This window comes from Semicossyphus pulcher, unplaced genomic scaffold (genome assembly GCF_022749685.1).
Source record: "Semicossyphus pulcher isolate SPU_LCO1_2020_fin unplaced genomic scaffold, fSemPul1.0.p SCAF_13, whole genome shotgun sequence".
Classification (NCBI taxonomy): domain Eukaryota; kingdom Metazoa; phylum Chordata; class Actinopteri; order Labriformes; family Labridae; genus Semicossyphus; species Semicossyphus pulcher.
Window position 1 is genome coordinate 4,254,961 of NW_027211637.1, and position 14,648 is coordinate 4,269,608.

The 14,648-nt window shown below is 41.9% G+C and overlaps 1 protein-coding gene across 1 annotated transcript in view; it reads right to left on the reverse strand.

The window, feature by feature from the left end:
* The window catches only part of LOC138590044 (plexin-A1-like), a 294,703-nt gene that overhangs the window by 90,668 nt on the left and 189,387 nt on the right, over positions 1–14,648 (reverse strand). Inside the window, exon 10 of the mRNA XM_069660575.1 lies at positions 3,267–3,467. Within this exon, the coding sequence (XP_069516676.1) occupies positions 3,267–3,467 (201 nt within the window). The remainder of the gene's footprint in view (positions 1–3,266; positions 3,468–14,648) is intronic.

The following is a 14,648-nucleotide window of genomic DNA, read 5'->3' on the forward strand; positions in this document are numbered from 1 at the left end:
TAAAAGCCAGTTGTCTATTTGGAGCTTGAGCAATATGGGATGTTTGGGACTGATACGGATTTCAATTTTAGAGGAATAAAACTCATCAATCACAGATATAGCTGTTGATGAAGTCTTCGGTGTTTAGGTGAATTGTGTATTTGCATCTATATGACGGGTACAAAGAAAGATGCTTTCTTAAACAAATCACATTATTAAAGATTATTTAACATTATAATACACAAGCAGCCAATCATAGGGGGCGGCTGTGGCTCAGTGTTTGAGTCGGTCGTCTCTCAATCGGAAGGTTGGTGGTTCGATCCCTGACTGCTACAGTCACATGTCGAAGTGTCCTTGGGCAAGACACTGAACCCCAAATTGCTCCCGGTGGCATAGCCAACGGTGTGTGAATGCGTGTGTGAAAGGGTGAATGTGATATGTAGTGTAAAAGTGCTTTGAGAGGTCGGAAGACGAGAAAAACAGCATATAAGTGCAGTCCATTTACAGTCCATTTAGTATATAGGATCGTTTCAGAGCATATTCCAGTGGAGAGAACACTTTATGAAATATTTTCTCAATTATATATTATATATTATTTCCTTTTTATATGTTCTATAAAAAATAGTTTGAATTCTGGTTGATATTGGGGAAAATAGAACCTGTTTATAGAGCCACTGTGCATGAACATGTGTCCTGGGTCCTACCTCTGTTAAAGTGTCTCTGCACTGTCCCTAACTGAATCTGTATTGGCAGGTGTTTGCCCTGTATTTCATCCAGCTCTAACTCATACACTACGTTTGCACATGCTGGGAGTGAAAAAATAATAAGCCAAAATATTTTTATGAGACACACACAAGCATTAAATCTGACAACATTAAAAATTAAACCAGGCCTAATTGTTGCTCTGGATATGCAGAGTAGGCAGTCAAGGATCAGTGTGGTCAGGGACATACATGTACAAAGTGGTTGGTGTAAATGCATCCTCAGTGGGCTCACCTGTCCTCCCCCCTTACTCAGGCTGCATGTTAACACCGGGTGTAAACAGGGTCAATCTACCCTAAAACCGATGTGATAGACCCATTTTGGCCGGTCGTACCAGCCAGCTGATATATTGGTCAAGCTCAAATTCCTTTAGTAGAAGAATTTTTCATCTAACTTTGACCAATTAATTCAAATAGTCGACCTGATGTACAGCAATTACTGCTTCTGCGGCTCGCTCTCTCCTCAATAAGCTTTCAAGTTCTCAGGTCACTGAGGACAAATCTGACAAAAGCCTGAAACAACAACCCCAAAAAGTCAAATACAAAAGAAAATTCACATGCATGAAGCAATTACAGAGACACAAGTGACTAAATATGCACAAATTACCTTTCTGAAACACAAAAGAACCATGGGAGCCATCATTACGAGCTGGAAATCTACCTCAGTAATGTGCCCCTGAACTATTTTTCGTGTCACCATCTGACATCAGAGGCAGAACGACTTCCAGGATCACAAATCTGAAGCTCATTCTTTCCCTTTGTAGAGGAAAGAGGGGTTGACTGAGCAGAGCTCAAAAAACAGCGAGTGGCCGCAAATCAGCGATGTGTTCCTGAGCGCAGCGGTAATGCGGCAGCCGGCTAAATGACCTGGAGCCCCTGACGAGTGTGTGACAGGCTGAAGAAAAGGCACCCGGTGAAGCTGCCAAAGCCATACACACACACACACACACACATGCTCCAACCGCCTTTTAACATCACAGATCGCTATTGGACCTATCAATGTGAGCGAGCGGTGCGGTGTGCGGCTCTCATGTTAATCATATGTCTCGTTAAGTAAGTCATAATTGGTGTCGTTTAACTGCCTCCCCTCTGCCTCATGCCCTGATTGGAGCTGAGGAAATTAACATTGCTGAAATGGTCGCTCCCTATTAGTGGTGACAGTTTGACTGAGGGCTAAAAGGCAGGAATGAGGAGTGGAATGAAGAGAGAGTGGCTTTGAGGTGTTCAGTCCCTGTGGCCGCACACCTTCAAGTCTCTGCCACGCCAATCTATCACTGCGGTGTTTCTGTTTCACGCTGCAGCTAATGCTTAAAGCAGTACGGCTGTCCTCAATGATCTCCTGCTGGCAGATTAGACAGCTAAGGTTGGTCAGAGCAGAGAGACTTTTGATTAGGACTGGCTGAGATTATTATGAGTTAATAACAAGCCCCTTGAGTGAATAAGTAGAATGCCTAGGTTATATCAATGGAAAGAGTCTTCAACAAGAATCTGAGTGAAAATAAATTCATAACTTTTAGAAAAAAAATGTTGCTGTTAAACTATTTTTCAGCTCTGTGTGGGCGTGGCCGATAACATGCTGACATCTGCCTGACTCACACAACAACAGCACATGAGACAGTCGGTGTTCTGCAGCCCTGAACAGTTTGAGTTGTCTGAGTCAGACGCAGAAGCACTGCCATCTGAAAATTAGGAATTTAAACTGGTCACTGAACGGTGAGTTACAAAAGGATTCGCTATCCTTTTAATACATACGCCACGTTAGCTGAGATGCCTCTTTTAGTCCGCAAAGCTCGAACGGTGGCGCTCAACATCCACCATCAAAGGATGCCACTATATTAATGAAGCCAAAAAATGTGATTATTATGTTGAAACACCCGTGGCAAGCTGGGTCTCGACAGATGAACTGGTGAAGTGAGACTGTTCTTAGGATTGGTTTGCCAAATTTACTGGGTTATTTTTGCAACAAATATCGAGCTTGACCACCCCCAATTTAAACCCAATACCAGGAAGGCTTTAATAAACTTTACGTTGAAAGTTTGCTTTGAAACAACTTGTTAGATTGAAAGTAATCTTTTAATACTTTAAGATGTTTACAATTATGTACATAATAGCACATATGACAGTTAGACGGCTGTTCTTTTACTGACAGGTCAACAGACATTTCAGTCAGCTGTAACTGACCATGGTACCAACTTTTAGGAAACTTATTGGAATTGGTCTAATGCTTACATTAGCCATTGTCTAACTATAGCTTTTGGGTTATTACATAATGTTGTTTGAACTTGAACCGTGCCGCTCACTTCCCATCGTCTTTTCGACTGTTGATGAATCATGAAATGGTGAAATGATTACCACTGTCAGATTCCCTGCTTACCTGCAGTACGACGTTGTGGCATCATTTGAGCTCTTTACCCCGAGCATGACGTCAGAGGAAAATGGCCCACTTGTGAATATGGTGTATTTCATTGCAAATTCATAGTATGTAACGTCTTGTCTGCACATTGATGTGTTCATGTTTATCCTTACCGTGGTCTTCTGACACTGTATGCTGGTGCTGTTGAACCTCAGGGCTGGGACGCTGTGCGTGTTGCCCTGGATGTGGAAGATGCACTCGTAGTTTCTCTGACCGGACTGTGGCTGGGGCAGGTTCTGGGCCAGCAGGGTGATTGGTCTCATGACTCCGGCAGGGATGTAGATCTGGGTGGAGGGCAGGATCTGAGGACACTCCTGGAGATGAGAAAATGAGAATAAAGAAATGTTAGGAAAAATAAATCAGACAGTCTCAGTGGGATGGACATTTGGGTGGATAGAATCAAATGAAGACTAAGGTAATGGATTTAAACGCTCTTTATTCTAACTGTAGCTAAGTGTCTTCTATCCCTTAAGTTCATATTTACCAATGACTCATTTTCTTTTTCCTCTATAGAGCCTTTGACCCCGTCACCACATAATTCAAGATGTGTTACGCCCTCCTTTGTTCTCAATCTAGAATATCTTTGAAGAATCAGGCAGCCTAAAACTTCCACTTAGAAATTATCAACACTCTCGAGGATCGACTCTTGTCCTATTTACGAACCACTGAATATTAAATGTGGCAGTTACTTGTCAAAATGAGAACAAGCCATTTTGGAATCAAACCCTTCACAGTATTAATGAGGCTGTTATGGATATTAGGGGTGTTTTTTGCTTAAATGAACGCACCAAAGGATATTCTCATTCTTTCTGCGTGGACAAAATTGAAAGCCTGAGGCAGCGTCTCTTAGGAACACGGACAGTGTTAATGCTACAGTGTTGTACTGTTAAACAGCTACAGTGTAATGGATTAGAGAGGGAGATGACTGAGGGGTCAGCGCTCCCATTCAGCGGATTCTTGCTGCTCTTCAATCAATAAAGAATCGTTTCGATACAGTGGATTTGCACCATTTTATTGGCGGAGAAATTCAGCTCTGAGCGAGTCATGAGACGATATCCAGCTGTCAGCTGCAATCCATCAACCCATGCTACGTTATTTTAAGCAAGGTCATGTGTGCCATTGGTACTACTGAAGGGCTGCCTCCAATTGTTGATGTTATCTGTGAAGTAAAGTCTCAGTCGACCACGCTTTCATAGGTCAGACGGTCACAGGGGACCTCATCTCTTATCTTGTTGTCTGTAGTGTTGCCAGCCATGTCTTCAGCATTAAGGAAGTTGGTCTTGTGGGTAACATATGAATGCGACGTCCGGCCGAGGAGTGAATGTCACATTTGTATGAGGAAAAGAAAAGTATAAGGATGAACCACAGACACCATGAGGCAAATGCTTTCTATGTGTTCCTGTGTTTGAGGAGTTGACAAAAAGTTCAAGTACAGCAGCTGGGGAAAGGACTGGAGTGAATAAAGCACCTCTTAATGCAACGTCCCCAAAACATCTCACACCCATTCTTCACTGGTGACTAAGTAAGCTAGTTAGCATCTCAGGCTAAAGGTACCTGGAAGAGCCTACATGTAACCCTTCCAACTACGGTTGGAGCAGCGCTGTAAAGGTAATGGTTGGCTCACAGCAAAGGTTTCATTATATTGTTGCAAGATGCTGAAGTACTTGTGTATCGAAAGGTCTGGCTGATATTAAGTCTTAATAAAAGGCTGTGAGTTAAGACACTTTGTGTTGTAATTGGATAAAAAGCCTTTGCAGAATCATAAAGGTTGTAATTACCACTGAACAAGTTTAATCCACTAATGTGTGTGTGTGTGTGTGTGTGTGTGTGTGGTATTCTCCTGCAGAAAACAATCATGCATATACCAAACTATGATTTATAAATGAAGACAAGTTAAGTACCATTCAGTAAACTATAATTTTCCTATTAGAATGGAACTTTTTTTATCTGCATTTTATAAATCAGAGGTAACTGCATCCTATTTATTCAGGAATGAATACCTAAAGTCACAGCGCAGCAGCAGCCTCGTGCTCTGCAGAGTAATCCCAATATGAGTTTGTTCTGTGCAGAGGTGCTGTCTAATGGAGCATCGGTAATGACTTGCAGATTGGCCAGGGACTAGCAGAGAGGATATGGAGGGGAGAGAGAGGTTTGGACATAATGGCACCAGGAGACACCTCCGCTCCCTTCACCACATTAAAGCACACTCCCTCTGCCAGATAGCATTGGAGCCATAGAGGAGGTGAAGGGTGGGAAGGTGAAAGATGTGAGATCATAGGAACTTTTTAAACATTGCTTTTCATAAATTATTCAATATATTTGCAGTTCAATAAGGACACCAAGGTGGCAGGAAACACAGTCAGCGGGGGGGAAATCGATAAAACGGACGAACAGGGAAGTTTTATAGAATAGAATGTAAGATAAAAGGGTAAAGTCACTATGCTCATAATGTTTTGTCACTAATAAGTTCCCTTAAAGTTGTGCTATGTGATATTTTTAAGATTAACAATGGTTCAAAAGATACTAGCCCCTTTTATGTGCTGAAAATGTCCCACTTTGTACAGGGGGGCTGCATTTGTGAACGCAAATGGACACATTTTTCACCCCGACTTTGTCCTGCAAGACAACAATAGCAAAGAAGTCTGCAAATTGGAGAGATGAAGAGATTCGGGAGCCTCTGGCGGTGAGTGCAGACGTCGAAAGTGTTCACCAGCTGCAGGGACCGCAGCCTAGCGACCCCCTTTTTTAGCACTAAGTAGCAGGCAGGCTTGTTAAAACACTTATTTAATTGTCGGCCTGTACATAGGAGTCAGAAGTTGTTGGCTTTTTCCCAAAGAGTTTACGGCAGATGGTGGTGATGAGAAGTCGGTTAGTTTAAGTTTAAGTCGTTGACCTGCCGCTATCTCACCGGGCGAGCGAGCGGCGAATCCGCTACTTCTTTAGTCTGATAAATAAACACCTGCAGTCAGTCACCACCACAAACAGAATCTCCTCTGTGGGAAGCACAAAGTTTAACGAGCTCATTCATTCATTAGCTTGGCGTTTGTCAACCGCTCGCTTTTCTGCAGCACCATCCTCTCATCCAAAGGTGGTCACTTAGGGCTTCAGTAAACCAACACGGCGGCAGCGACATATTTCAGCTTCATTTACGCAGTCGAGAAACCAATGGGTGACGTCACTGTGGCTACGTTCATTATTTATTTTGTTTGTTTGTTGTTTATGGTCTTAACATATATCTTTGATTTAACAGACACCTGCAGCAGGGGCCTACGAGACCTGCAATCAGCCCCACTGCACACAAGAAGCAATTAAATACAATAAATATTGAAGGCCTTTTTTAAAGTAGACTCTATAACTGTAGTTATGACAGATAAACTGACTAAGAATAACTTTACTGATTTGTTTGCCAACTGTCTTGGCCCATTTCGCGACCACAGTTGGGTGTGATGTGAAAGCTCCTACTTGTAATTATCAGTGTGAGGCTGGGATGAACAGGTTTCTCCTAGTTGGCAGCTCATATTTACAGAGATTTTAACATGATATTAATGTGGCCAAGTAGGAAAAGAGAAAGAAGAGGAGACGGAGGAAAGAAATGAGGAAAAGAGAGACGGAGAAGAGATCAAATCAATGCCAGTGAGCTCAGTGAAGCAGATTGTCAATTAGTGAGGCTGACAGTCAAAGTTTAAAGTATTCACAGATGGCGACAGACCGCTAATGAACTGCTTCTAGCCTCTAATAAAATGGAAAACAGGAATGAAGATGCCCAGAAAGGAAAAGGGAAAAGGAGTGTGTGTTTTTAATGTGTGTGTGTGGCTAGAAACCCTGAGCAGAGGGAAGGCTATCCACTCTGAAGTAGGAGTCATTGTTAATGTTGGAAGGACAGGGCTCAAGCTTCTGCTCCAATTGTGGCATGGAAACCCTGCCTGGCTGCCACACACACACCAACCCACACACAAACACGCACACACACACTGAGACCACTTCACATCTGTGCCTCTCTGCTGCACATTGTGCTCCCTATTGCTTCCACATCACACACACACACAGTCTTCCTTATTACTGATGCATCAAACTCGGGATAAAAAGCACAATCCTCTGAGGAACATGATTATATGCACAACACGCATATGCATAAGCGCACACACACACACACTAACACACACACACACACACACACACACATGCACACACACACACAAAGGCATTCCCTGCATTGAACCTACATATACAGTACAAAGACTCACAGTCATATAAAGAAGAAAAGAAAGGGACACACACACACACACACACACATACACACACAGACATAAAGGAGGGAGGGGGTGAACAAAAGATCCGGGCGCAGAGGATTGTGGGAGATGTTTCATTAGGAGTGGTGACAGGTGTCAGGGCTGAGTCTGCATCAGATAGCGGCGCAGTTCTACACAATGAGACACAACAATCTCCTTTACCTGGGGGATTCCTCTAATCCCTCGCTCTCACTCCTCTCTTTTCTTTCCTCCTCTTACTCATTTGATCTTTTTTATGGTCTCTATCTTCTTCTTTTTCTCTCTCATTGTCGCCTTTTAACCTTTATCTTATCCAGGAACTGAGCGGCATGCCAGAAACAACTGTCTTCTGATTCATACGTCTCTATACCTGAGGGCTTCCCAGTACAACTACCGCTAAACGACTTCTACAGAAGATACGGAAGCCCTGAGAGGCAAAAGAGGGGGAAAGTTATTTGGATCCGTTTTCTAAGTGTGATCTTTATCCTATTATTTGGCTTAAAAACAGATTAAAACGTTTTTGCTATTATCATTTTTCTGATTCTTTTTTTTCCATCCAGGTTCGTCGAGAGGAAATAAATTAAAAGAAAAAATGCACCATTTACTAGTTGCTTGTTATTGCTAGTTATTATCATGCATATCAGTATTAAGTTGGCCCTTTATTAGTCATTATAAAGCACTTATTAATGCCTCGTCTTTCTAACTATATGGTCCAATCATTAGATCATTAACCACGACTTTTGCCTGAACATTAATAACTGGTTATTGATGGTAACTTTGCTCAGTATTGTGATACTACCACGCATGTAATTAAATGTTTAATATATTAGGATCCTAATTCATGTATAACTAACTATCAATAAACAGTCATTTGATTTTAGTCAGCAACTAGATAATGGATATAAAGTGTTACCTTAGTTATTTTTTTATCTAAATATTCTTTTGGAAAAAATAATTGGCAGGGGATTTTTTATATGTTTTATAAATAATAATAATTTATATATTGTGTTTTATAAAGTGTTTGTTGTTGTAATACTGATTTATGGCCACAAGAGGCATACATGCAGCAGCACATGTTCTAAAAAGGACTGAAAGCATTGAAACGATGATGCTGGCAAAAACTTATTTTATTCACTTGTTCATGGAAGGAGAAGTTTGGTATTTTTAAACATGGGCCCTATTTGTACAAATTTAGCGTCAAAATGACTCATAGGAACAAAAACCTTTAGATGGCCTCCGCTGTAGCTGTGATACGGCCATTGTTACGCCAGGTGTCGGACAACATTACAGAAATGATCCCTACAAAGATCTTCCTTTTTTTAAAGAGTAAGATGTAGACAAACAGCGTGTGCTTCACATACACACACACAGTGTTGGTCCGCCCTGATGGCTCCGCTGTTTACACAGACACAGTTTGGCCTCTGTTACTGCCTCCTGCTGGCTCAGAGGCAGAACGACTTCGCACCACCATTCCACCTCCATGCGTCTTACATAGAAGACGAGATGGAACAGGCATAATAATCCCGCCTTGAATTGCCAGTGTATAAGGGGCTTTAGAGAACGGATCTTTAGATTTTTTCCTTACTTGCCTCTCAGGGCTTCCAAAGAAATGCCTTGTTGAGATATATTCACTGCAGTGTAAGTTAGGGTGAACAGTGATGCAGAGGATAAGCATGATATATACCATCGGATAAGAAAGGGTGAGGAGAGGTGAAGCGAGGAGGAAGACGGGGAGGAGAGGAGGGGAGGTCTTGGGAGCCATACACTCGTTTATTAAAGAGGGGGAGGACAGTGGAGGAGGTCAAGTTCCCAACAGTGCAGGGCAGGGGTGGAGCACTGCAACATGGGAGTCATACACACCACTTTTATATATCCAAACTACTCCCCTGATGGGCAACATAACACACAAACAAACTAACTGTTAGATCTAGATGTAAAGACCCAAAAAGCACGTTATATTCACACAAACCAAACAAGAACACATCAATCCTAAACTTCTACGCACACACCCATCAGAAGCTAAATCCTGCCCTCTGGCTCTGTGCAGTAAGCTAGTGCAGTCTCCGGCCTGTGGAGTGTTTTACAGTAGCCTTGGGGCCAAATACACAAACACTGTGATCAAAGGTGGGAAGGTAAGCCGTCAGGAAAAAAAAATGTCTTCCAAACTAGCAAAGTAAAATCTCTATCAGCTGCTTCCAGCATCTGTAGGCTTAGAAACAGTGCAGAAGCCCTGGGCTACACTTTAGGGTAATGTTTGATATATACTCAACATGTTTATTCATTCAGTGGCCATTTTTTATCTGGAAAAACAGGGAGAATGTATACACAATGCATAGTAAATATATGATTGTGACTTTGAAGTTTAATTACACTGGATGAATGGCAGCATTGTCAGCTCATCTGGGTTATACAGTGCATTATTATAATAATGTGAAATGCAAGGAAAGGCGAGCTTCCAGGACTAAAATGTGGTTACTTTTGGTTAGTCCTCTTTGGAGAGTGACACACAAAGAGTCTGAATGCTGAAACCATAGACTGTATAAAAAGATGGACGACATGACAGCTCCCTATAAGTGACGCCAAAACATCTCTATCGCCCCCTGTTGACTGGCTGCAGTATAGGTCATAAAGCCCGCCTCCTCCATGTTAACAGATGAGAGTCAAACTATAAAATCAAAATACATGCCAAATAATTTTTTCTCAAACATGGTTTCTGTCGTTATAGTTAGTTATTATCATTCTGATTCACGTCCAAGTGTTCATGTTTCTGACAAGTTTATTTTTAATTAGTTATTTGATGCTGACAAAAGGATGATTGACAGCTCTGTTGACAAATACGGCTCCTGCAGCCGATCTGTTCCAGTTTAGCAGAGTGGAGGACGAACGGCGAGAGGAGACGTAACTAAAACAATCACTACAGTCATTGAAGTTTCAATACCTGTGAACGTTAACCTCAGACCAACACAGAGAAGCTGTTCTGCTGTTAAACACGCCGGTGTGAGGGATCCTTTCACTAAGTTAAGTGTGTTTTGATTAGTAGAAGTGGCTACAGCGACGCCACCCGCCCATCTCTACTGTGCAGTCTCTGGCTCCATATGACATCACCATCGCAAGATGGCAGAGCCTATCACGGGGGGTATTTTGGCATCACTTTGGTACAATGGGAGCAGATGGAGATGCGGCGTTCATCTATATATACAGTCATTGACTGAAACGTCTTGGAGTTGGTATAACAAGGTATCTCTGACAATTAAATCATTTTAAAATGCTGCGTGTTGGATTTGTCTTGTGTTTTTTGTATTTTTTTTTTTACAATAAAACTTTGCTCCACTCATTCACTATTCCCTAAAGAGGACTCCCCAGTTGTTGCAATTGCAAGAGGCAAATCCAGATTTTGGACTCTTATGAATCAATTGTTTTGTCCTTCAGGAAAATGAAGGAAGCTGAATGTTTAGTTAAGTTTTGCTTTAATTGGACAGTAAATGAAGAGACAGCCAGGGATATAAGGACATGCAACACAGGCAGCAGTTCAGAAATGAACATGATGCAACATATTGCATTGCACAGTTGTTAGCATAAACTGTATTTCCATTGTGTAATTTCTAATGGTTCTAAACTACATAATTGTACTCACTCAAAATTAAGACTATTTATGTCTTAAGGTTTTTTATGTGTGTTGTGTGTTTTTGTCTTTCAGTGTTGCTGGTCCCTGGTTGGCTAAACCTGGAGGCCATCAAGGAATTGGAAGGAGATGGACACTCTTGCATCCTGGGTCAATGTTGTGTTGCATTGGCATTTTGATTTCCTGTGTAGTTTAGTTGACCTGACCTCTGTTAACCTGGAAGTATGTTTTTTGTTTAGAACCTACAGTTGTGTTACATTTGTTAAACCATGTTAAAGTCAGTTTAACAGACCTAAGTTCTTTCATGTGTCTCGCATGTGCGTCCTTTGTTTGCTATGGCAAACAGGGACTGATTTCTGACACGGCCAATATCAATCATGATGTTATTAATACAGTGTAAAGTTCGGGTGGCTAATGAGCTATTAATCTTATATATAGTCCTTCAGTATTTAACTGAAGGGCACAGTTTGAAGCAGCATATGAACTCACCACTGAAGTAAATACAGTCTTAAGAAGTCCTGAACGTCTCAGCAGTATTAGTGAGGATAAGATTGCTTAATGACGTGTGTAATGAAGTACATTTGAACAGTGATGCAATGGATCAGCTTAGAACAATAAATCAACAAACTGCACCGTCAGTGACAAATCTTTAAATGGAATTGAAATAAATGGTTCAAATCCGCAAAGTGATTTTTAATTTCCACCTCCAACAACAGTAAAGTCTAACGGAAATAAAAGATAAAGATTTTCATTACTTTACAGTCTGTTGTATAATAAAAAAACATAAGGTTTTAGAAGGACCAGATGTATTTGACGTCATGTTCATTTCCGACAACACAACCACAGATAATACTCCATGATGCAGTGCTTCTTATCCATCCTGACCAAACTTCTCTGATTCAGCCTCTCAGTTTACTCTCTCTATACATCTGATCCCGCCTCCCACCCTCTTCTTTTTACCTGCCCTGTTGTTGATCTAACCGGGATGATGCCTGCGGCCATGAATCCCTGCTGGCTTGGACTGCATTTACATATTTGCTTTTCCTCTCCTCCCCTGCCTTCTTTTCCTCACATCCTTCATTCTTTGTTGGCTTTTTGAACATTATGTTTTATGGGTAGAAAGCAGACCAACAAACAACGCAGAGACCACTGTCACAAGACAGAGTTACACATGTGGTGGCAGGAGTGTGTTTACGAAGTTTAGTGAGCCTGATGCTTAGCTACATTAGCTACAATAACATGGAGCCATGATTATAATCATTTTAAAAGCCCAGGTGGAATAAAAATATCTATATACAACATCAACATCAAGTCTTCTTCTTCTACTTTAAGGTTTTGGCAGTTCGCAGATCGGCTCAAAGGTGCATTACTGCCACCTTCTGGACGGAGGATGTACATTGTTGACAACGTACAAAGTTAAGATGTTGCAAGATTAAGACCAACTACTGTGAATGTCACACGGGGGTTCCACTTTAAGGAGTCACACCTAAACACTAGACTGTATTATATTATAATCTCAAAGATCTCAGCTTCGTTCTCTTTGGCAGCACCTATGGCGGTAATTGCAGGAGCACACTTCCCAGATATCCAGACAGTGTTGCATGAGTGACGTGCACGGTTGGCTCCGGTTGTAACTCTTGATTTTCCTGGCTGACGGTCGCTTTCCTTTTTCGACTGTTTGCTTCATCTGAGCGTCGAGTTTGTTTCTTTTTCTTTGGATTTTCACTTCTTGTTGAAGTTGTATCTGTAGTCATCCATCTTTTCTTTGTTTGTTCAGCCATAGTAGATTACTGTTTACTCGCAACACTTGCAGAGAGCGGAAAAGCAGCCGCTTAGCTCCGCCCACCCTCTCTGGCAGACCAACCACTGCTGGCTGATGGAAAACGCGTCACTAACTGGGCGCCGCTTGTGATTTATTCCACGAAAGTCACCACAGACACCCAGTCTGTAATACTGCAGATGCAAAGGTTTTCATCAGTGGGTTTTAGGCCATAGTCACCTCATTCAGCGATAGATAGTGACTTAACAGACATTTATCTAAATGGAAATCTTTGAGATTATCACTTTCATTCCTTTGTAAAAGTTTGACTAAAAATCCTTCACTGAAACAAAAAAGGTTGAGCATGAGTCAGTTAGTAATGAATTATGTTAGTAATTAATTAAAAAAAAAGACATTTAATAAATATAAACCCAGCTGTGACTCACCAAAGAAATCATATTATCTAATTACTTTATTTCCCTTGCTTTTAAGTACTTTTCATCAGGACGGAGACATCTCTTTTTTGTGATGTCAGAGATGAGGCAAGAGCCCTTATTGGCCGGCTGCTTGTCACCACCTCACTGAAGCTCTGACAACCTCCGAGTATGATGGATGAGGGAGTCGGTGTGTGTTTGTCTATGTGTTTGAGTGTCAGGGGGGGTCACCGCAGTGTAGATGTCCCGAAGGATTAGCGTTACAGTCCAATGAACCATTTCAGAAAGGAGGGGGCAAGACCCCATCGACCAGAGCTGTTACACAAACACACAAACACACACACACACACACACACAGAAAAAAAACAGACCTGATATGATGACCACATCTCCCAGGAGAGGAGGAGGAAGACTCATCTGTTGAGCAATGTCTCAGTTTTTAGACACTAATATAGTTATACCCTTGGAGAATAAATCTAACACACACACACACATGCACACACACACTCACACAGCACAGAAAACCACAATAGCGTGCAATGGCTCTTTGCTTGTAATCCCAATAGATCTCCCCATTCAATCAACCCACAGACAGGTCATAAGGCTGTATCTATATAGATCTCAAACATTTTCTCCCATTCAGACACATCCTTTCTCCTCAGTCTATAACTCTCACTCTTCATTAACAGCTTTTTCTTTATCTCTCGGTGCCTGTCTCCTAAAAGCCCACAGAAAACACCAGAAGAAAGGTCAAAACAGAGAGAGCTCTATAAACCTCTATATCATGACATCCGGTTATTTCTGCCGCTGTCTGAGCATAAACTGTACAATAGGAGACTCTCCCAGGCCTCGGCGCTAAATGCTGTAGATCTCTTTATGTAAAAAGTAAGAAGTGGGGTCAAACAAAGGCCAGACATAAACTGATATACATCAGCACAGCAGCCGGGGTGTGCTGTACTCTTGTGAGCCTTGTGGCTGCAGAATAATTTCAATACTTTGATATGTGGAGTGTGTACTGCTCGCAGATGGGTTTACTATGTACATGAGTTTGAGCAGTTTAGTCTTTAGGATCTCTGAGCCTTTACAAGCCCTAGACCAGGGGTGGCCAGCCCTGCTCCTGGAGAGCTACCTTCCTGCATGTTTCAGGTTTCTCCGTACTCTGACACACCTGATTCGAATGTTTTGCTCGTTATCAATCCCCTGAGACGCTTCAGTTGGTTAGTCTATATGCCCCCTGTTTACGGTACATCAGCATTGGACTCACTTTTGAATCCAAGATGCTCGGAAAAAACAACAACAACAATATGGCCGCAGCCAAAGTGCCAAGCGCTAGGCTTCAAAACAGTAGTCCACAAACCAATGGGGTATGTCACAGTGGTGACGTCCACTTGCACACCCTCTGAAGTTTAACA